Raw genomic sequence first — 22,695 nt, 5'->3', positions numbered from 1 at the left:
TTCAACAATCCACACTTCAAGAAGTAATTACTAATTACAAAGGCGAGTTATGTTTCAGCATATAAAATTGCAAGAGAAAATAAGCCCTTTTCTGGAGAGATTTTGAAAGCGTGCATGGTTAATGTTGCTGGTCTATCCTGTCCTGACTCTCAAAATTTGAGAGCCTTAGTTTGTCAAGAAAAACGATTACTCGCCATATTGAAGCAGTCAATGAAGATTTGGCCTCTGAGCTGCATAGGAAAGCACAATTCTTCACATACCTTTCACGGGCTCTCAATGACAGCATTGATATCGACACGGCACAGCTCTTGATTTTTTCAGAGGAATTAACAGCAAAACTTAAATCACAGAAGACTTTCTATCATTGGAATCAATAGAAGGTACAACAAGAGGAGTGGATTTGTACCATGCAGTCTGGCTTTCTTCCTTGTTTGAAGCTCCCCTGGTAAATGTCACTCACAGACGGATTAGCAAACTTAGGCCTGGAGTCATCATTCTTCGCAGAATGATGAATCCAGTGAAAACGGGGGCAGGAGGGGCGAAGGGGGGTGGGCCTGCAAAAACCCGCAGCCTTCGCACCACGGCGGTGCGATTTTGTTGGCCACGGTGTGCCGGCTGCTGGCTCTCTCACTGAATAGCGCCACCGTGAAAGGTGGTGCTATTGGGAGCGCTACTGGCGACGATAATGTTAGTAACATTATTGCCGCCAGCAAAGACACAGCCAAGTCCGCCCCTTCCCACCCTGACTCGAATTTGCATGCTATCGCACACGAAAAGGGCCTTTTCACGTGCGATAAGCCTTTAGAAAATAACCCCGTTAACTGGTAAAAAGGTTGGTCTTCTTAAAAGAAACAAGGTCAAAGTAAAAGAAGAGGACCCAACACAACTCATTTTTATATACATGAGGGGACACTATGCAAGAATGTCCTGGATATGGATCATGTTGTTCGCACAGTAGTGAAAATTTATTTATTTATTTATTTATGTATAGTTTTTTTATATACCGCCGCTCATCAAAGATATCACGTCGGTGTACAATGAACAGGAACTTACATTAGGTGAAAGGGACTCACTCATCCTCAGTTCATCTCCCTTCTTGAAGACACAAATGCTGAACACCAGAATTTCCTTTGCCATAGCAATGCTTGTGGGCTAAGCTTAGGAAAAGTGTTGCAGCGTGTGTGGAAACTTCGAAATAAACTTAGCCGCTTCTTGGAAATGAAGGGGAAAGAAAAAGACTTCCCAGAATTAAATGATCCAAACTGGATATGTGACCTTGCCTTTGGTGTGGATATCATGACACATTTAAGGAGGCCCTGCCTCTCGAGGCATGGGCCGTATAACTGGGCAGACGTGCGGCAGGCAAGAGGGAGGGGGGCACAGCCTAGGTGCGGAGAGGGGCGGACAATGGGATTAGGGGCCAGTTCAAACCTGGGCATGAGCCAATGAGACAAGGAAGGCGGCGTCTCTGAGCTCGGGTACTTAGAGGTAGGGCGGGGTGGGGGGAGCACATTTGCAGCCTGGAAGCGAGAGCAACAGGCTGACCTCAGCACGGCTGTGCTACAACAGTTTTGCTTTTACTTTCACTTTGCCTCCAGCACGGCCGTGCTGTAAGAGGAGCAGATCAGCTAAAGGAGCAGGAACGATTTCTTTGATTACATCATTGGGTAAAGTACATAGATTTTGTGGCTTATAGGCAAAATGTTGAGAATATTAATGGTAATTTTGTGTTGCTAAGGTCTGGAAGGTATGCTCACCCCCCCCCCCCTTTGCATTGAGCTGGCTCTGCATTACCAGTACTTTATTTAATGAAAAGGCTTTGAATGCAGGGCTGCTTCTGCCTGGAATGTTATTTTATTTAAGGAAATGCCTTAGCACATGGCTGGTTATATATATTTTAACTAATATATATTTAGTGAAACGCCATGGGCACATGGCCACACTTTACCTGTTATTATATATATATTTTATGAATTCATGGCTGGCTTTCAGCACAATGCTTGCTCTGCATGTTGCTGTATTTATTGAAAGGGCAGCGAGTGCAGGGCTGGTTATCTTTCACTTGTGCCTCTTAAGAAACGCCATTGAAGGGGTCTACACATGGTGAATGCATAGGTGGTTAGAGCACATGGCTGGCAGTTTTAGGCTTGGTAGCTCAGTGGTTAGAGCACTGATCTTGTAGGCTTACTTTACTTTAAAATCAATGTTTTCTATGTATTGCTTTACCCCTCGCTCTCTAAATTGCTAGGAAGTGGGCAGGCTTCATGTCTACCATGCTACCTCAACATCCTGTGGATGTGCTTTGTTATACCTAAGTAGCCAGCATCCCGTAGTTGGGAATTCTGAGGATATGTCTATGGGACAGCGGTATGGCATTTGAGTGCTCAGCCAGGTTAACAGGATGTTTTTATATTAATCCTAAAGGTGATATTTAGCATTCGGTTACCATTTAAAGGGACAGCTGTCCCATGTGCACGTTTATCTGAATTATAAGGGGTACAGGACCCTCAGCTTGATAGATATGATTTAGGCTGTGCTATGCAGCTCTATACAAAGTAAATTAAAATATTAATGAAAGGTTGGCTTACATCTTAGCATGGTATTGTGGTTCTCATGGGAAGGGCTTGCCAGCAGAGGTCAGCACATGGCAGCGGCCATTTTGGGAGGTCAGCACATGGCAGCGGCCATTTTGGGAGGTCAGCACATGGCAGCGGCCATTTTGGAGGTCAGCACATGGACTTTCAGGATTTTCTTTTTATTACTTTCCTTTTACTCCCCAGGCCCCCCCCCCCCCATGCGCCGGCACTCCCGCCTCCCCACAGAGTCTGGCCGCCCCTCGCCCCCCCCCCCCCCCCCACCTTCCTCAGCTGCCCCCCACCCCCATCCTGTTCCCGTCCAGCCCCCCCAAACTTGCCGGGCCCAAACGTGCGCCCAGACCCAGCCCCCCCCCCCCGTACCCCAGCTGCCCCCTCCCCCACCCACCCCCCTTAGCAGGTGTGCGCACACCCACGTTTGGCTACCTATTCATATGCCCCCCCCCCCCCCAAAACTGTGCGGGATCTAACCATTTAATATGTCTACACAGCATGGCTACCACTCAGTTTGCTATGGCTTTTGCCCCGTCCGCACTTATGCCGGACCAGGCTCAGGCTCTAGCCAAGCGAGCACGTCGGAAGCCAAGCAAATTGCAGTAAAACTTCGCGGCAACGCCAGAAGTCGAAAAACGTAAGACCAAGACACAGAGGAATAAGAAGAGGAAATCCGCAAGCACACGACAACCGCGTAGCATCAGCCATTTGGGCTGCTATGTGCCGGAGCAGCCCCCTCCACGGGGCATGACCCCTGCAGCACCGACCCCTGCAGCACCGCCACGAGAGAACTTCGGCAATGTTACCGAACGACAGCTGCGTCAGCTCATGGACCAAACCTGGTCAGCGGCTGCTATCCATGGCACGGACAGGGTGAAGGCAATGATGGATGCCTTAACGCATACCACTAGCCCATCCCCTGGCTCAGTGCCCATCGGTCCACAGCACGGTGCAGCGGGCAGCTCCAACAGTTCAGCTGGCAACACCCAGCCACCAGCACGTCAACAGACAGCTCATGGACAACACGGGCAACCGCACGAAGGACAGAACTGTGAGTACCCTGATTTAAACCGGGGCCAGGGTAATGTGCAGGTACCCCCAACACAGCCCAGTTACCCACCACCAAGGAATGGCAGCGAAGTGTGGCTGGGGCCACAAAGCGCTCCTACTGACAATTTCGCTGCTATGAAAGCTATTTTCGATAACTGGCATGGGCAGGGTAATGCTAACACTAGCCCAACACAGGAAACAGGGCAGTCAGGACGACCCATGGGGGATATTTTACTTGTGACACCAACCCCAGCCACAGCTACAGCTGTTGGAACACCAACCACAGCTACAGCGGTTGGAACAACGGTGGGTCAGCTGGGGACCAATGGGCACAATACCACTGGTAGCTCAGCCACGAATGGCAATAACGCTGCGCAATACACATGTACAGTGGGCTCACTAACCGCGCATGTGTCAGAGGCGTTAAAAGAGAAAATATGGCGCAGCAAATATGTAGATATATTCGAGCTGCTCAGGAAAGAAGGGGAGGGTTCCGATCCCAAATGCCACGAAGCGTGCAAACTCTCAGCTAGGGAGAAACCCTGCATCGCTAAGACGCTAGCTAATTGGTCAGCAGGATTCAGAATTCTGTCATCCATCATAGGTCAAAAAATTTCCTGAAAAATGTTGCTCCTTAATTGCTTACCAGGACGTCATTTGTGGTGCTTATCGTACGTATGGCGGTACGGCTTGGTTGGAGTATGATGAGCAGTTCAGAAGGAACATGGCTGTGAACCCAGGTTTAGAATGGGATCGCAAGGATATTGACCTCTGGCTCTCAAAAATCACACCGTACCGACAGGTGCAGGAGGTTGTCCCTGGCTTCGCTGGCAATGCATACCAGCCGAGTACATGGTTAACTCCTCGCCAACATACTTTTACGGGAAGATTTCCATTTCGGCAAGGTCAGCCCTTTCGTCAAGGGCAAAGGTGGGGGCAAGCCACTAGATTTAGGGGTGGGGGGACTCCCATCTGTAGGCTGTTCAAATCTGGTTTTTGCAGATTCACTGCTGCCTGCAAATTCAGACACGCCTGCATAGGATGCGGTGCAGGCCACCCTCAAACAAAATGCTCAAGGGGAGGAACCATCCCCCACACAGAGCAACAATAAATTCATCAGAGCACCCACCCCCATTAAGATACATAGCTTGCAGGTCTGTTTAAAGGGTTATCAGCCCAAGGAGGCCAGATGGCTATACGAAGGGTTTTCCCAAGGTTTTCACATACCTTTCATGGGGCCAGAAACCACCACAGAGGCTAAGAATCTCTTATCTGCGAGGAATAATGAAGAGGTCATTGCACTAAAGATCAAAAAAGAAAGCGACATGGGTAGGGTGGAAGGCCCATTCAAGGACAAACCTCTACCTCATTTTAGGATTTCCCCTCTGGGGGTGGTTCCCAAAAAAGAGCCAGGGGAATTCCGAATGATTCACCATTTATCCTTCCCAGAGGATGGGTCAGTGAATGATTACTTGGACCCCGAAGCATGCTCGGTCGCCTACGCCTCATTCGACCAGGCATTAGACATGGTGAGGCATTGGGGGCAAGGGGCATGGTTGGCAAAAGCCAACATTGAATCAGCCTTCCGCTTGCTTCCAATACATCCAAGCTGCTTCCATCTGTTGGGGTTTCAATTCCGAGGTAAATATTACTTCGATAAATGCCTCCCGATGGGCTGCTCTATATATTGCGCCTACTTTGAGAGGTTTAGCACATTTGTGCAATGGGCTGTAGAGCAGGACATCGGGAAAGGGAAAATCATACACTATTTGGATGATTTTCTGTTTACCGGCCATAGGGACACACAGGCTTGTGCGCAAGCCCTCGAAGCATTCACCCGGAAAACTGACGAATTAGGCATTCCGCTAGCTAAGCACAAATCAGAAGGACCGTCACAAAAATTGTCATTTCTCGGTATCGAAATTGATACTCTGCAAATGGTCACACGCCTACCGCCCGCAAAACTAGAAGCGTTACGTGCCAACATATCTACTACCGAACAATCACGCTAAAACAAAGGCAGTCACTCATTGGTCACCTCAATTTCGCTTGCAAGATCATGCCCATGGGTCGCCCCTTCATGAGAAGATTGTCCCAAGCCACAGCAGGTATTCGCAGGAGCCATCATTTCATTAGAATCACCAAGGAGCTCAGGGAGGACCTCATAGTATGAAAGACATTCCTAGGGGAATATAATGGGCGGACAGTTTGGAGGGACCCAATCATGACCAATAGGGAGCTGCAGCTCTACACCGACGCAGCGGGGAGCGCTGGATTTGGGGCCTATCTGGCTGGGAAATGGTGCGCGGAACGATGGACAGTACAGTGGGAAGCCATGGGTTTACTCAGAGACATCACTTTTCTCGAATTGTTCCCCATTGTTGCAACAATACACATGTGGAAAGCATGTTTCCACAACAGAAGAGTGGTTTTTTGGTCAGACAACATGGCGGTTGTACAGGCGAAAAATTCTCTCACCGCTCACTCCCCTAGGGTCATTAGGCTATTGCGGGATTTAGTACTGCTCTGCCTGCGCATTAACATGGTCTTTAAGGCTAAGTACGTTCCGGGGGAAGCTAACGGCATCGCTGATGCATTGTCTCGTTGTCAGTGGTCTCGTTTCAGATTCCTGGCCCCGGAAGCAGAGCATCACCCTTATCACGTCCCTCCGCGGATTTGGGAATTAGGGTGCCCGGAATCGCCTCCATATTGAGATCGGCTCTGGCAGAGTACGGGGAGAGCATATGCACGCGGCTGGAGCCTGTTCCAAAAATTTTGCCAATCAAATAACACGCAAGTTCAGGGGACAATGACAGAGAGAAATGTAACAGAGTTCTTGCTCTACCTCAAGAACTCGGGAGTATCAAGAGCACAGGCAGGGCAACATGTAGCTGCTATTGTTTTCGTCTCCAAACTATGGGGGATAGGCTCAATTAGCAACTCCTTTCTCATAAAGATATTAGAGGGTTGGCGGAGACAAGAACCAGTTAGAAGGGACGCCAGAAAGCCTATCACACCAATGCTGCTACAAGCACTGGTAAAGGAGCTCCCCAGCCTAGTTTGGGACAATTATGAGGTAAAGCTATGGACCGTGGCTTTTTCACTAATGTTCCTTGGTGCATTTAGAAACATCGAGCTTATCCCGAGGGCAAAGGTGACCAGGGCATCGGATGGGGGTCTCCTGATAGAAAACATAGGGCTGTTTATTGAGACAGTACAGATCTTTCTCAGGCGAGCAAAAACTGATCAACGGGCAGTAGGTCGCTGGATTACATTATACCCTGCTCATACGGGGGTGATATGCCCTGTAAGGGCTACAACAGAATACCCAATACGCCCGCTGGGGGGAGGGCCCTTTCTAAAACACAAAGATGGCAACGCGCTATCGCGTTACCAGTTTATCAGTATGCTACGCAAAGGCTTGGAAAAGATAGGGGAAGACGCGGGAGCTTATCACACACATTCATTCTGAATAGGCGCGGCATCCTTCGCCAGCAGCGGTTTAAGCGAAGATCAAATTAAGGCGCTAGGGCGGTGGAAATCCGGTAAATTCAAAACATACATACGACCCAATAACCAGACAGCCCAATGAACAGTCTCACTGGGAAACATAAAAAGCATATATTTACCTTCCTGTTACACATAACCGTTTTATTTTGTCTATCATAGACTCGCCAGCGGGGAGCGCGAAAGTGATATGGATCATGGGGCACTCGTACATTTATTGGGCGCACATTAGAACCAAGAGAAAGACCCCAGCGAGCAGATGGGCATACCGCATAGCAAGGCCAGCTTATTCTGGCTCGGCAAACGAGGGATGAGGTGGGTCCAACTAATGCCTTGCATCCTCCAATACGCCAGGCAACTACCACAGCCTGATATCATCTGTCATTTGGGCGGTAACGATTTGGTCGCAGTCAAAAACATTGACTTAATAATCACGATCAAGAAGGACTTGACTGCAATTAAGGCTATATGGCCAGCCGTGGTATTGGTATGGTCCCACATTATTCCCCGATTGGTATGGAGGGACGCGAGGTCGCACAAATCCATCGAAAAAAGCAGGAGCAAATTAAATAAAGAAGTGGGGACGTGGTTGAGAGCTATAAGGGGGTATGTCATCAAGCATGATGATATTTCGCTCTCATGTTCAGGTATGTATAGGCCGGATGGGGTTCACTTATCAGACGTTGGGGTAGATATCTTCATCCTTGCCCTGCAAACGGCCACAGCAGCTTTAGTTAATTAGTGGGGGTAGAAAACAAATAAGGTTTTACTGTTTCCTACTTTGGCGGGTGCCCTCACCGGAGCATAAGGGGATGTATCGCTGCATAGAGGGGAAGTTTTGGTGTTGGGGGAGGGGGAAGGGGAGGAGCACAGCACCAAGGACTTTGCATAGGGGGAAAGCGGGGGCATGGATATAACTAAGCATGGCGGAGACCGAGATAATGGCCGGTCTGGGGGTGGCCCAATGAAGGCCTGGCATAAGCAATAACCGCGGCCCGCAAGGCCAGCATGGCGGAGACCGAGATAATGGCCGGTCTGGGGGTGGCCCAATGAAGGCCTGGCATAAGCAATAACCGCGGCCCGCAAGGCCAGCATGGCTGAGACCGAGATAATGGCCGGTCTGGGGGTGGCCCAATGAAGGCCTGGCATAAGCAATAATCGCGGCCCGCAAGGCCAGGGGTGGGAGGAGGCGGCAGAATACTGCACGGAGCGGCAGTAGCCACGGAGGCGTTCATGGAGCGGGATGCCAGTGGCGGGTGTTCCCCTTCACGGAGCGGAAGGCGGGATTGGCATTCACGGAGCGGGGTGCCAATGGTATACCACCTTCACGGAGCGGAAGGATGGAGGACTGCCGTCTCCAAAAAAGCATTGGGGTGGGAAGAACAAGCAAGGTACCGGTGAGGGCGTGGCATTTAGCTAATGCCAATTGTTTAAGCTGCTGCAATATAAAGTAATATGGTTATAATGTTAAATGCTGGCTGTGGCCGTTTCTTCCACTTAATAAAAGTTATCTTGGCTTACCTACTCTGTTGTCGCGTAGTCAAGGGTGGGAGGGGCGGTCGTCCGTGAGCTACGGCGTGCCAGAGTTAAATGATCTTAATTTGAAACTACAGGGCAAGAATGTGTTTGTGCATGAATTGTATGCTAGTGTTAAAGCTTTCAAAGTCGAGCTACTATTTTTCACAATACTCCAAGGCTTTCAAGTGTCGTCAGGAAAATCCGCCAGGTACAGCAAAATTGTGAGTGATTTGCATATGGAATTTTCCTGTTGCTTCTTGGACTTTGAGAAGACTGAAAACACGGTGGAGCATTTGACTATGAAAAAGCCCCGAAAGAATTGTGGCTGGAGCTCATTGATCTCCAGAGTGACTCCACCTTGAAAGAAAAGTACAAGTTAGAAACCCTAGATGAATTCTATGCAAGTAGCTTGAAAGAGGATAAGTTCTCACATATCATTAAGGAGGCCCAGAAAATCTTGTTTGGTTTGGCTCTATTTATGTGTGTAAACAAACATTTTCATTTACGAAATGCAACAAATCTCTCAACAGATCCCAACTGATGGACCAGCATCTCAGCCCAGTGTTGCGTATTTCAACAAACCTGACCACCAGACTTTGTTGTTATAGTGAAGTGGGGTGACCAACTTCATTGTTCACCTTCAGCAAAGAACTAAAGATGGCATCTTTCATAGTGAAATAAACTAAAGTAAATTGTAATGAGTCCCCCCTCCCCCATAAAAATGTTTATCCACCCCTGTAGCTGCCACAGCCTCTTTAATTCCTCCTCTCGATCCTGATCTGCTGCTGCAGTTGCCTTCTTTATCTCTTGTAAAGATTTGCACAATTATTTCAAATATTTTTTCCTAAATAAAAAAAAATAAATGTTGAAACCTTTGTGTGTGTCTGGATTATATTTTTTCTATCCAGACTTGGAAGAGAACTTTCGTGTGGACAAGCGAAGATTGGGATATATAGGGAAAATAATCACAACTTTATGTAGTCTCTACACAAAATAGCAATGATAGAATGTGCATCTGTTAAAAAAACACAAAACAGTCTAATGGCAACAGATATTTTAATACATCAGAAATCTCTGGGGTTTTAAATTCAAAAACCAAAACGTACGCTTTGAAAAAAATCATTTGTCAACTAGGTCTTCGTACCTCCACTCTTCGCCTACTTTTTAAAGCTGAGGGATTTTTTTCTTTTTATCCTGCTCCCACTCCCCGCCCCCCTGGCAGCGCTTTGCTTTATTCCCTCCTCGTGGGCAGCAGCCTACAGAGCGCAATCTCTGACCTCTGCAAGGCTGAAAGCTGATGACGCTAGAAGTCGAGTTCGCCTCTGGCTCTGCACCGCCCCGCCCCTTCCCTCCCTGCCCACGCCGTCACTGGGTGGTGGGCGCAGGATCTGGCTGCAGGTTGGCTGTAGTTGGAAGGCAGCCACTTCTTCGGTGATCGGCGGCTAGAGGCATGGACGCGCAGGGGGTGAACGTTGGGGATGCGGACGCAGTGCTGGATCGGGCCGTGCACCAGTGGTTGCAGCGGGACAAGGTGAGAGGCTGGCGGTGGGGAGGCGTAGCGCGGGCCCGGCGCTCTTCCGCTTCGCTGTCTCTCCTGTGCTGGGGCTGCAAGCGGCCGCTCTCAGCTCCTTCCCAGTGCCTTCTCGTTCTGCTTGGGACTGATTTCAGGAGGAGGTAGAAATATCCCAGTCCCACTCGGCGGGCAGTGACGGATCTTGGTTTCTGTTTAGACGATAACCTTCTGTCCTGTCCTCGATATTCCCACTGCTGCTCATTGTTGAGTTGTCAGTGTCTCTTGCAGATACAGCCATACCCCGATTTTAGTTTTGGTTTGTTTTTTTTCCTGTTTTACGTTTCTGACTAGGATACCCAGCTTTACGGTGCTTTGGGGGCATGTGCTTAAATGCTATTGAAATATCAAAAGTGGTTTTTTGAAGGAAACGCTAAGAAAACTTTTTTCTTTTTTATATCAAACTGAAGGATTATTCTTGTAGGTACGTGCCGGTTGAGCTCCCGCCTATTTACAGTTGGGATTACAACACGCCTACATCCTGATTGCTCAAACTTGAATTTTTGCAAACTGTTTTCCAGCTCATACCAATAAATGTCTGGTTATGGTTGCAGGATCAGTGGCCCCTGTCAGTTGGATTCTGGACCGATCTATCATTGTTGGGATAGTATAACATAGGGACTTGATACTAGCTGTTCGTGCATACATACACATACTTGCCCCTCTCTCCCTGAACAAAATGCGCATAACAACAATGTGGCATTAAATAATGGCCGCAGTTTATTAAAACATAACCCGAGCCAGCAAATTATACAAAATTCCAAAGTTAATTCCCCCAAACCTCCACCGCCCCCATGCCCCTCTTTCGCTTACCACCGCGTCTCAATGGTAAGCCGACTTTAGGTACCCCCCCCCCCCCATCACTCACCCCGCCATGGCACCAGTGAGGGTAAGCCTGCGGCCTGAGCATCGGCCCCCTCTTGCTCTTTAGGCCTTCCCGTGTAGCAGCCCCAAACTACACGAGCATTCCCCCCCCCCCCCTCCTCCAATGTCCTTTACAATTCCAAATAATACATTAAACATATGGCTCGGGTTTTTCCGCCTCCACTGCGACATATATAATACAAACACTCATAAGATGATTAACAGCAATATAAAATTTCGGGAGGGAGGGAGGGAAGCAAATACCTGCCCTCTGCTTGCTGTTGAATTCCCAAGTTCTAAGCTCTGCTCCAGCCTATTGTTTAACTACTGACCAATAGCATAACAGCATTCAAATTGCTGATGCTGCTATTGGTTACCTAACTCCCCTTTTTTCCCCCACCCCCACCTGCCTTTGCTAATCCTATCCCTTACTCACAGCTGCTCAAGCCCATGTTATCTGCGTCGGGCCGGGACAAGCCCGGACTGCCTTCCTTTATAGAGAAACAGAATAGGATAGCAGATGAGGACTAGGTCTAGGCCCATCTCATTTTTTTCCTAAATTAATTCCTGGTGCAATGCTAGAGGCCCTAGCTCCAAGGATACATGCCAGTGGTTTTGAAGTGCCACAGAGAAGGCTACTTTTCAGGACATCCACAATGAATAGGCATAAGATATATTTGCACACAATGGAGGCAGTGCATAAAGGTAAACCTCACACACATTCATTATTGATATCCTGAAAACCAGACCTGTGTGTGTGGCACTCCAGGACCAGAAATTCCTAATTTTGCCCTAGCTTCTTCATAATCCAGGATCCTGTGTGCGTATCTCAGGCTTTCTTGAATGCCTTTGCTGTTTTAGTCCCTTTTACCTTTGTTGACTGGAAGGTCTTTCCCTGCATCCGCCTCTTTTTTACTGTAAAAAAAAAAATAATAATTCTGGTGGTGTTTGAGTCTACTCACTTGAGCTTCATCATGTCCCAATCACATATTTGTCCCAGCTAAGAATATGACAGGCTGGCCATTTTCCATCTGGATGAATCTAACTTGTAGTGTCTTTAGCTATAGTGATCTAGAGTTGAAGACTTTGCTTGCATAGTGGTGTTTTCAATTTCATTTTAAGTATCAGAGGAGAGGAGCAATCTTAATTTTGTTGCATAAGGCATGGGGATAACTTGCACAGTGCATCAATTACCCCCATGCCTTCTGTCACCAGTAGTAACTCAGATTTTAATGGCAGTTATTACCCTAAAAACAAAAAAGCTTGCTAGGAAAACTGGATGTGACCATGTGCCTCCTTTTCTGCCAAAATGTACTATGTTTTTACGCATCTGAGGTTTCATTGATGGGTAGTTTACAAATACTGACTAGTCAGTCCAGTTGAGAGCTGGTAATTCAAACCGTTCAACTTTTGAAAAATGGAACTAAAATAATAATAAATCAGCCAAATTGTCCATAAAGATATGAGGACGACTGACTGGACACTGAATATTTTAGATGTTTATGCATTATTTCTGGTAAATCGCCATCAAATAGTGTGTGTGTAGAGAGAGAGAGAGAGATGTATCAGGCTTCTATCATACAGAACACACTGTGAGTTTACAAGTCCCAGAAAGGATTTTGTTAATAATTTCTTACAATAGAATTTTTACGTAAAAACATTTTTTTTCTTTCAGAGTGTAATACTCCCCAAAACACCTTAGCATTAAAATATAATTTATATATTTGTTATATTTATGTGGACAACACATTCTTCAGAAATGTTTTAAGAAAGTGTTGTTTGCCACATAAATTTAAAGAAAGACGCAGACGGAGGTCGCAGAGCATTTCTTGGCACAGCCCTGATGTAGTGTAATTAGCGAAACATGGCCACGTTGGCTTAGATAAGTACTGTTGAGGCTGCTTCATCTGGATATCTTGGATTATGAGACATTAAGCACCTTAGTATTTAAGTGGAATATTTTAATTAAATATTCTTTATAAATGGCTGTTAGAAAAATTTAGGAATCATATTGATACAGGAAGGAGTTTTTGTTATTTTTTCCTGTGATGGCAGCCTGAAATTCAAAAACGCTACGAAGATAACTTTTAAACAGCCGCACGGGCATACATGTACGTGTGCATGCTGGCTTGCGTGAGTGGACACAGCTATCTTATATCATAGGTGGGTATATGAGGGCATGTTCTAAAATCAGTAGTATGCACATATATGTGCATGCAATTGTATATGGATGTGTGCATATGTATTTAAATACCAACTGTACCGCGTTAGTGGGGGGATTTTGCTAGGTACACGTACTGACGCAAAACGCAGTTTGCCCATTTCGTTCCCCCGTTCACCCCGGTAAAGGTTAGGATTTCCTAGCTTCCCCATTAGCCCCCAACTCTTCAGACCCCGCTAATTAATCCAGTTTTTGTTTTTTTTAAATTTTAAAACTTACATGCCATCTGTAGCAAAAGTAAAGTTACGCGATAGGGGAGACCCGGCGCATGCCTGCGCTCATACTTCAGGTTGCAGACCCGAAACGCCCATGTCCCGTTTTGGTCTTCCTGATTTGTGCACGTATCTCCTGGCTTTGGCACATGTAGGGATTTAAAATTCCTCTGTATATGTATATTTAAAAAAAATTAAAGAAACATACTAAAAGAATAATTAAAAATTCTAAATTTATATACGGTATATTTTTGTTTATTTTAATATTAAGGTGTGTTGGAGTATTACACTCTGAAAGAGAGAAAATAATATTTTGGAGATAAATTCTATTGTAAGAAATTGATATTAACAAAACCTTTTCTGGGTCTTGTAAACTCACACATTATTACCAGTCTGTTGTGTATGATAGAAGTCTTGCACGTCTTGCATTTTGTAGAGATGGGCAGTGTGTGTCTTTTTTTTTTTTTTTCCAAAACTTGAGGAAATTCGAGCATCTCATCACTAGTTATTTGCGCATCCAAAAAGTAGCATTCTTTTGTGAACCATTGACAGAAGGGTTGTGAAATACACAAACATTAAAATGCAATTGGGATCAAATTAAACAATTTGAACCTGCCCATCTATTGACCTTCCCCCAAAAGTTAGACAACTGTTTAATCTTTTCATTGGCTCTTTAAATCAAAGAAGTAAATTGTCCTCTGTGTAGATTGTTTTTGTAGATTGAAGTTATTGGATTTTTTTTTTTTTTAATATTTAAAGGGCTAAAATTGTCCGTCTCTGCTGTTCTCCAGGTGAAAAAAGGAGAACAAAAGGTGTAATTTATCTATTAATCACAGTAATGGGTTAAGTATTTTAAAGTTTATTTTAAAGTTTACCATGAATCAGACTACTACTACTACTACTTATTTGTAAAGCATGAAACAGGGTGGATATCCTGAAAATCCGACCTGTTCATGGCTCTTGGGGACTGGTGGTGTCACCCCTGTTGTATAAATTGTTACTGTGAGAACTAAATATTTTGCATAGTGAGTCATGTACTGCAGGTGAAACTTGTACTTCCTTCCAGCTTCATTATCTCAGATTCATGGCTTAGATAATTCGGGTAGATATTTTCCAAGTTTGGTAATTTTAAATATAATTGCATCCTGTGTTTATTGAGTAAAAAAAACCAAACCTCTTTATGAGATTGTAGCCCAGCTTTCAAGTTGAATTGTCAACATCAAATTTAGGGCCTGATTCACTAAGCTGTTTTCTCATAGACGCAGAATGGGGGAAAAAAGCCCATAGTGTGATTAGAGGCTCATGTATCTCTTTTCGCATATACAGAATTGGCAGTTACTGGCATAGGTTACAAATTTTTTTTTTTTTTTTTTTTACCCAAAACTTTTTTATTGAAGACATCAGAGTCCAATATTATAACAGCAGTTCAGTATTAAATTCACACATTAAGGTCTGACGTCCCAACAGAGTTTTACCCATTTTCAAACCCCCCCCCCCCCCCCCCCCCCGCGATATCCCTAGTTAAATCAAGTGTCTAACCAAAACGAGCAACCATATCCCCAAAAAGGAAAGAAAACACACAAAAAAAGAAAGCCAGCAATGGCCAGCAAATAGTCCTATGAAGACGGAAACAAGTGGAGGAGGCCGTGTTGGATCTGGTGTCGGGTCTGGTAGAGGAAACAACTGTTTCGTGGTAGTGGGAAGTGAACAGTAAAACCGGTACCAGATCCCTGAGAACCATAACCGCTTCCTGGCTGTGTAAGAGGGAAAAAGGGATCCGTATTGTAACTGGAAAAGTTCTGTGATGCGTTCCTTCCATAGTGCACTATCAGGCGGTGCGGTATCCATCCACTTAATCAGAATACATTTCTTCACAATGAGGCATGTTTTGGCAAAAAAGGTTAAATTGTCATGATTCAGGGAGAGGTCCCCAACATCATTATTCAATAAGCAAAATGTGCAGAACCAAGTTATTGTGGTCGCAAACATATCAGACGCTAGAGTGCGAACTGATTCCCAAAAAAGTTGTATGTGTGGGCATTCCCAAAGGGTGTGGATCAGGGATGCAGGCATTTGGGTACACATCCCACACGCGTCTGAGGTCGCCAATCCCATCTGATATGCCCTTTCTGGAGAGCATATTACCCTATGAAATATTTTATACTGCAGTTCCCTCAGATTCACATCAGTTGTGATTTTAGGAATGGAGAGAGAACATTCCTTTAACATCAAAATGTCTAGTTCTTCCCGCAGATCCCCCTGCCATTTGATCACCAATCTATCTAATATGGGGTAATCAGCAACATTCTGACAGTATTTATACAATAAAGATAAAGACCCCTGTTTTAGTATGATGTATTTCCTAATGGAAAGTTGGTATGATGTATTTCCTAATGGAAAGTCACTGTTACTCATAATACCTTTTACAAACAAACTTGATTGAGCATAGCCCAGAAAATGAATACTTTTGGGTCCCAGCTTCGCTTGCATCTCACCAAATTCCAATATTTTCCCACTAACGGGATCTAAAAAGACTCCCAGAGTGCCAGTCAATACTGCAGGAGAGAAGCATCTGCAAAAAAGTTCCCTAAAGTTCAGCTTTGGGTTGTCTTTGAGTGGATACTGCAAAGACAGAGTTGGTGATAACCGTAATAAATTGCAAATGACCACCCAGGTACATCTCAAATTGAATACAAGCTGGGCATTAATACCTAGGGGCTTCAGCTCTCTCTGAGTAAGATGCAAGACTAGACTTGGCCAACAAATAGCCTGAATTAGTGCATACTCAGTGTAGTCAGAGGAACCATACAACCAATCACCTAAAAAATGCATACTGGTTCCCAGACATATTTTCTAAAATCAGGCAGGTTGAATTCACCCCCCCCCCCCCCCCCCAACCCTTTTCTTTCGGGGCGGCCATGGTCGCATAAGCCAGCCGTGCCTTTTTCCCTTTCCACAAAAAGATCATGATGCTGCATTTTAGCTGTTTTATATCTTTCCCCAGCAGACTGATAGGGAGCATATTTATCAAAGTAGAGTACTTTTGGCGCTATTACCATCTTTATTACCGCAATTCTACCTTGCAGCGATAGAGGAAAGTTATGCCAGGCTGTCAGGTGGCCTTGAATCTTGTCTAGGAGGGAATGTACATTAATAGCGTACCACCTGTTCGTGTCTTTATGTATTTTAACCCCCAGATATTTTATTGTATCCCCGGCCCACTTAACCGGGAAATCAGCCCAAGTGCGTTCTAAGTTGCCCCCAATATCCAAAGCTTCTGTTTTGTCAAGATTCAGTTTAAAACCTTATACTACCTGATATGTGGAAAATATCTACAGAGCAGCTGGAAGAGATTCCCTGGCCCTAGATAATAGCAACAATAAATCATCTGCAAATAATAAAGTTTTATAGCTACACGTCCCCACTGGAATCCCCGCTATCCCCTGGTGAGTCCTCAGGGCGTTAACCAACGGTTCCACTGATAAGATAAAAAGCAGTGGGGACAAGGAGCACCCCTGCCTAATTCCTCTACATAGGGGAAACTCTTCAAAGAGTGTGCCATTCACCAAAATGCGCGCCGTAGGATTAGTATATCGTGTGGAAATGTAATCATAGATTTTACCTTGTAATCCAAATTTAAGTAATATTTACCGCAGAAAGATCCAGGACACTCTGTCAAAAGCTTTTTTAGCATCACAAGCAACTAACAAAGGTTCCGGGATATCTCTAGAGTGACAACTTTCAAGCGTACAAAGCACTTTGTGTATGTTCACCATTGACCTTCTGCCAGCTACAAAGCCCACTTGATCAGTTGCAGTGATACCTGGCATTACATCTTTTAACCGATTAGCCAGGATTTTGGCATAAATCTTTATATCCAGGTTCAAAATCGAGATGGGTCTATTTGAGCCTGGTAAAAGAGGATCTCTACCGAGTTTCGGCAGAACCACTATAGTGGCGGCCTTCACCGAGAAGGGCATTTCCCTCTTTAAACACATAGTTTCATATAGTCCCTGTAGGGCCTCCGGGATCTCATTTCAAAGGGTCTTATAAAAAAGTGAGTCATAGCCATCGGGCCCAGGAGCTTTCATTGCCGGTAAGGTCTTAATAGCTTCCTTAACCTCTTCGAGCTGTATCACCTGATTAAGTTTGAGGCGTTGTTCCTCAGTTACAGAGGGGCAAAAAAACCTGATCTAAAAATTCTTGTACAAGAGCTGGATCCGCATCTTCCGCAGAATATAAAGCCTTGTAGTATTGGGGAAAATACATGAGCTATATCAGCTGTAGCTGTTTTAACCCCTCCCGTAAGGTCTTTAATAGCTGCAATACATTTATGAGTTTCCTGACTTTTTAGAAGGCGGGCCAGCATCCTTCCTGATTTATTTGCCTGATGGAACATTCTGTATTTGTATTGCTGTTGAGGTTGAACTGCCCTAGTATGGAGTAGATTATTAATCGCTACCTGTGTGGCTTTAAAGCGAGCGAAAATTGGGTCAGACTTGTTGCCAGAGAGTTGCTTCCTTAGACTTCGCATCATTTTCTGGAGGTCTACCAATGATATGTTCAGCAGTTTCCTTTTATAACTCTCACAATTTATGACCTCATCCCGTAGTACTGCCTTCGCAGTTTCCCAGAATAAAACAGCTGATTTGTATGTTGCCCATTGTGCGCTACAAAGTCAGCCCATTTTTTCTTTAAATATTCCGGGAATTCTGGGTCAGAAAGGAGATGGGCAGGCATCCGTCACTGTTTCCCCACTCAATGCACAGGTAGTCTCCATATTTGCTACCATTGGACAATGGTCAGAAATAAGCAGGTCTTCCGTATAGACCTTAACAAAAAAAGGGAGCAGGCTTTCTGATATCAGCAAATAATCTATCCTGGACCACGAAGCATGGGCCCAAGCCAGATGGGTGTATTCCTGCTTCCCGGGATTCAAAGATCTCCAAAGATCTACCAAATGTAGTTGTTTACATAGAAATGGGGAGCCTTTCTTATCACCCATTGGATGACCACTCCTAGAAGGGCATCTGTCAAGTGCTGGATCCACGATGCAATTTAAATCACCCCCCAGTATTATCGGGTAGTGTTCTAATAGAGAGATATTAGTCACCAGCTCAGAAAAAAGAGTGGTCGGAGGAGAAGGAGCAAGAAGCAGCCCTTGGTGCTTTAGAGACACCAGAACTGAGAAATAATTACCTGGAATTACAGCTTTCTTGAACCACTGAGGGTAAGAAATTGCCTTGCCCCGACAGGACTCGAACACTTCCGCATCTGACATCATCATTCGGGGCCTATAAGATCGCCCCGCCCACGGCACGCAGTCGACATTGGCGCGCGGCTTTGTCTGACAAGCCCCTCTGCTCACCTCCTTTCCTCATGTAAGTAAAACTGGTTTATATATATTAAAGTATTTACCATCTCCTCCATCTTGAAGCAGTATCCAACTGAACATATATTTGAAAGTGCTGATAATCTCTCGATTCTATAAAGGACTATCATTGCTAGTTTAATTAATGCCTCATACCAAGTGGAAGGGGAGATTAAGGGAGATGGCAGCTGCGACTCCCTCGACATCCCCAGCTCAAGGGAAAATTGAGAGATTTTTCAGATCAGCTTCTGAGAAATCTCCCAAGAGAAGCGTTGCAGGTCTACCAGAGGAGCCAAGGTTAGATCTGCTAGCTTCACCAATATCACTAAGTCCGGGAGCTCAGACAACCCCATCTCCTCCCTGTCAAGCTACCTCAAGAAAATACATCACTTGTTAGTATACCAACTGGATTTTTTGAAAAATCTTCTAATAATACCCCCAGTTGAGGGAGAAGATCTTTGCTTGAAGGGAGAAGTAGAAGTTCACACCAATACACTCACAGATGAGATGATTACTGGGGTGACAGAACTAGTCACCTTATCCTCCATGAAGAAATTAGAGAAACCCTCAGTAATAACATTAGACTCTGTTTGGACAGCTATTGTCATTCTTGAAAATGCTATATCTAAATTAACCACTATTACCTTACAGATGAATCATCGTGTTGTAGAAAATGAGGAAAAAGCAGAAAAACAAAATGAAAAATTGGTTGATATTGAACAAAAGTTATTTCAAATGCAAAAAGTACAAGTTAACTTAATACAGGGGGAAAAGACACAAACTAGAAATCTAGAGAGACTAGAAAATGAGGTAAGGTATTTTAAATTTAAGGATTATTAATTTTCCTTTAACTAGATTCTCTCTATTGCAAGACCAGTTTAAGAAGTATATGTATGAAGTGTTAAAAATTCCAGTAGACGCTTCCCCTCCTATTTCTAAGATATATAAAAACAACTATCGCAATATCCCTGTGAAAGTCCATAACTTAGTAAACACCATAAACTTGTAAATCTGTAAATTCTTTCTCCTTGTTAAATTCCTATCGATTTTCTCTGCTCCAAGTTGTGTATTTCCCTGTTATATTGTAACTGCAACGTTTTTCGTTCCGCACCTGTTTATGTTCTTATTGTATCTTCTTTTTACACCCCTTTTTAATTGTAAACCGGCATGATGTGATTCTTATCGCGAATGCCGGTATAGAAAAACACAAAATAAATAAACTAATTTATTAGAGGAGCAAGTATTTTCTTTAAATATATCCCAGGTACTTGAGTCTTCTACTGAAGATACAATAGAGAAGAGAGGAACGGTTTTGGTTAAATTTGTATTTCCCTCTGCTTCTCGGAGACCACCAGTTCTCCACCCTGGCTCTAATAGATTATGGGGCCGGAGGAAGTTTCATCCTGCAAGATGTGGTGGAACAACTGCACATTCCTACTCGTCCGTGTCTAAGGCCGTTAATTATATCTTCTATCCACGGAGATCCCCTGCCAGGGAGAATAACTCATCACACGGTTCCATTGGATTGCCACATTGCTCCGAACCACACTGAAAGTACCACCTTCTACGTCATCCAGAAAGCCATTCATCCAATTGTTCTTGGTATTTCGTAGTTACAACGTCACAATCCACAGTTTGACTGGACATCTTTAAAACTCATCCACTGGGGTCCAGCATGCCATAAGACCTGCATTCAAGGATCAAATCCCTCCTGTAGTTTCATCTGTACCTCCCATCTTGAGGGATTGCCTTCCCAGTACAGTCAGTTTGCAGATGTCTTCTCCAAAAATGCTGCGGACACCTTGCCTCCACACCGAGAATTTGATTGCACTATTAATCTGATTCCTGGAGCTACCCCACCTCGCGGTAGGGTCTATCCGTTATCCGCCTTGTAGACCTGTGCTATGACCGAATATATCCAAGACATTTTACAGAAGGGATTTATTCGGCAATCCAAATCTCCAGCTGGGGCTGGCTTCTTCTTTGTTGGGAAAAAAGATGGGACTTTGCGTCCATGTATTGATTTCTGTGGGCTAAACACATTACTATCAAAGACCGATATTCATTGCCGCTAAAAACTGAACTGTTTGACCCCCTACAGGGGGCCAGGGTGTTCTCAAAGTTGGATCTTCGAGGAGTGTATAATCTTATCAGGATACGGGAGGATGATGAGTGGAAAACGACTTTCAATACCAGAGATGGACATTATGAATATCTAGTCTTGCCTTTCGGATTAACTAACGCTCCAGCAGTATTTCAGCATCTCATCCATGAGATATTCCGAGACCTGCTTTATGTCTGCGTTGTAGTCTATCTAGACGACATTTTGATTTTTTTCTGCCAATTTACAGACGCATCGACAACACGTTACTCAAGTTTTATTTTTCTCAAGGGCACTTAGCTGAACCTTGTTGTGGAATTTCCTTTTCAATGCTGTGGTATATCACATTTTTTTTAATGTAACTTATGAAATTTCTTTTTTTTTGGCTCATTTATGTACTTTTCTGGATGGATTGTAACCCTACATCATTTGCCAGCTTATGCTAGCACTTCTCATGGCTTGTTTAATTTAATATGGACCTGTTTTTCAATTGAAAAAAGAATGAAATCATGTATCCCAGTCTTAAGGCCTCATTTTCTAAAGTATCGCAGGCCTGCGATACTTTAGAAAATCATGCTAATGGGGGGCGGGGTGTCGAAATGGGGGGGCGGTCCTGTGCTAGCCAGCAATGATTGCACCGCCGCGGTGTGATCGCTGCCGGTTTCGCACACAATAGCGCCACCATGGTGTAGTTATTGGGCGCGAAATAGGACGCAAAAAGGCCCTTACCTTTTCGCTGTCCGCGCCATCTTCGCAGAGTCGGCCCCGGTGACGCCTCGACGACTCCTCTTCCGGGGCCCACTCCACCCCAATTTAGGTAGCGCAGGCGTGCGCTACTATCGCTAGCTATCGCAGGCTTGTGCTGTTAGCGTAAGCCTGCGATAGCCTTAGAAAATAAGGCCCTTAGCTTGCAAAACTCTTCCGGTCCCTGCTTCAGGAGAGAGCTTTTATATCTGGAGTGTTGTGGAGTAGGAATTTCCCCAGTAGAGAAGGTGCCCAGTGGTCCAACTTCCAGACGTATGAAGGAAATGAAGATGACTTTTTTTTTGTTTTGCTGTAGCCTTCGGTAAAGAATTGTGATTTTTTTTTTTTTTCTTTTTGGATACAATAATGTCAGAGTTTTTTCAAATGTTGGTGCAGCGAGCCTGGTAAACCAAATTTTACCAAATTAATTATGTTTCTTTTAATACTGTGTATGTTTATTGCAATCCGCTGAGATCTGTGGATTGGTGAGCTATAAATTCTATGAATAAATGTCAGAGATGTGGGGTTTACTGAAAACATTTTAATTGGAAAAATTTTTATAAAACATTTCTCATGAAGGTTTACCATTTACATGGAATTGCATAAATTCTCTCATAATGTTTTATTTGACTACTTTTCCTGATGCCCTAAATAGATTTGTGCTCTGACTTTGGCAGGATATTTGATATATATATATATATATATATATAATTTTTTTTTTTTAATTATCTGTTTATTATATTTTTTTCAATGATACATTTGTATACAATTGAAAGGAAAAAACAATGCAATGATAAAATATTACATATTCATCCTAAAATCCCTTCATAAACAACTGAAATACTATAATTGCATGTCTTAGCCCTCTATACAATGTGGGAGATCCATCTCATGAGACGACTTATTAATAGGAAATATATAATAACAATTAAGTTACTGAAAGCTCTAG

At 44.4% G+C, this 22,695-nt stretch overlaps 2 protein-coding genes across 3 annotated transcripts in view; both read left to right on the top strand.

The window, feature by feature from the left end:
• The first annotated feature begins 1,526 nt into the window (after positions 1 to 1,526).
• Positions 1,527 to 22,695, top strand: part of PGM2 (phosphoglucomutase 2) — a 122,478-nt gene continuing 101,309 nt past the window's right edge. The window contains exon 1 of one of the 2 annotated variants that reach the window (XM_029589528.1): positions 1,527 to 1,667. Coding sequence is in view for 1 of the 2 variants with exons in the window: in XM_029589520.1 (XP_029445380.1) it covers positions 10,114 to 10,194 (81 nt within the window). In the remaining variant the exon portion in view is untranslated. Of the gene's footprint in view, positions 1,668 to 9,988; positions 10,195 to 22,695 lie in introns of those variants that run through there. The other variant, XM_029589520.1, reaches the window with a different exon arrangement.
• On the top strand, positions 4,684 to 7,289 carry LOC115084547. The gene is made up of 2 exons (XM_029589540.1): positions 4,684 to 5,552; positions 5,672 to 7,289. Exons 1-2 carry the CDS (start codon positions 4,871 to 4,873, stop codon positions 5,809 to 5,811), a joined length of 822 nt encoding a protein of 273 aa, XP_029445400.1. The 5' UTR covers positions 4,684 to 4,870; the 3' UTR covers positions 5,812 to 7,289.

The sequence above is a fragment of the Rhinatrema bivittatum genome, chromosome 1 (assembly GCF_901001135.1).
Source record: "Rhinatrema bivittatum chromosome 1, aRhiBiv1.1, whole genome shotgun sequence".
Taxonomy (NCBI): domain Eukaryota; kingdom Metazoa; phylum Chordata; class Amphibia; order Gymnophiona; family Rhinatrematidae; genus Rhinatrema; species Rhinatrema bivittatum.
Note: the sequence above shows the minus strand (reverse complement) of the source record. Positions and strands in the feature narration are given on the sequence as shown.

Bases quoted from the DNA above. Each gene is read 5' to 3' on its own strand.
- LOC115084547 (XM_029589540.1), top strand. From the start codon at position 4,871: ATGGGGCCAGAAACCACCACAGAGGCTAAGAATCTCTTATCTGCGAGG. The intron at 5,553-5,671 runs GTATCGAAATTG...AGTCACTCATTG, and splicing joins ACAAAAATTGTCATTTCTCG to GTCACCTCAATTTCGCTTGC.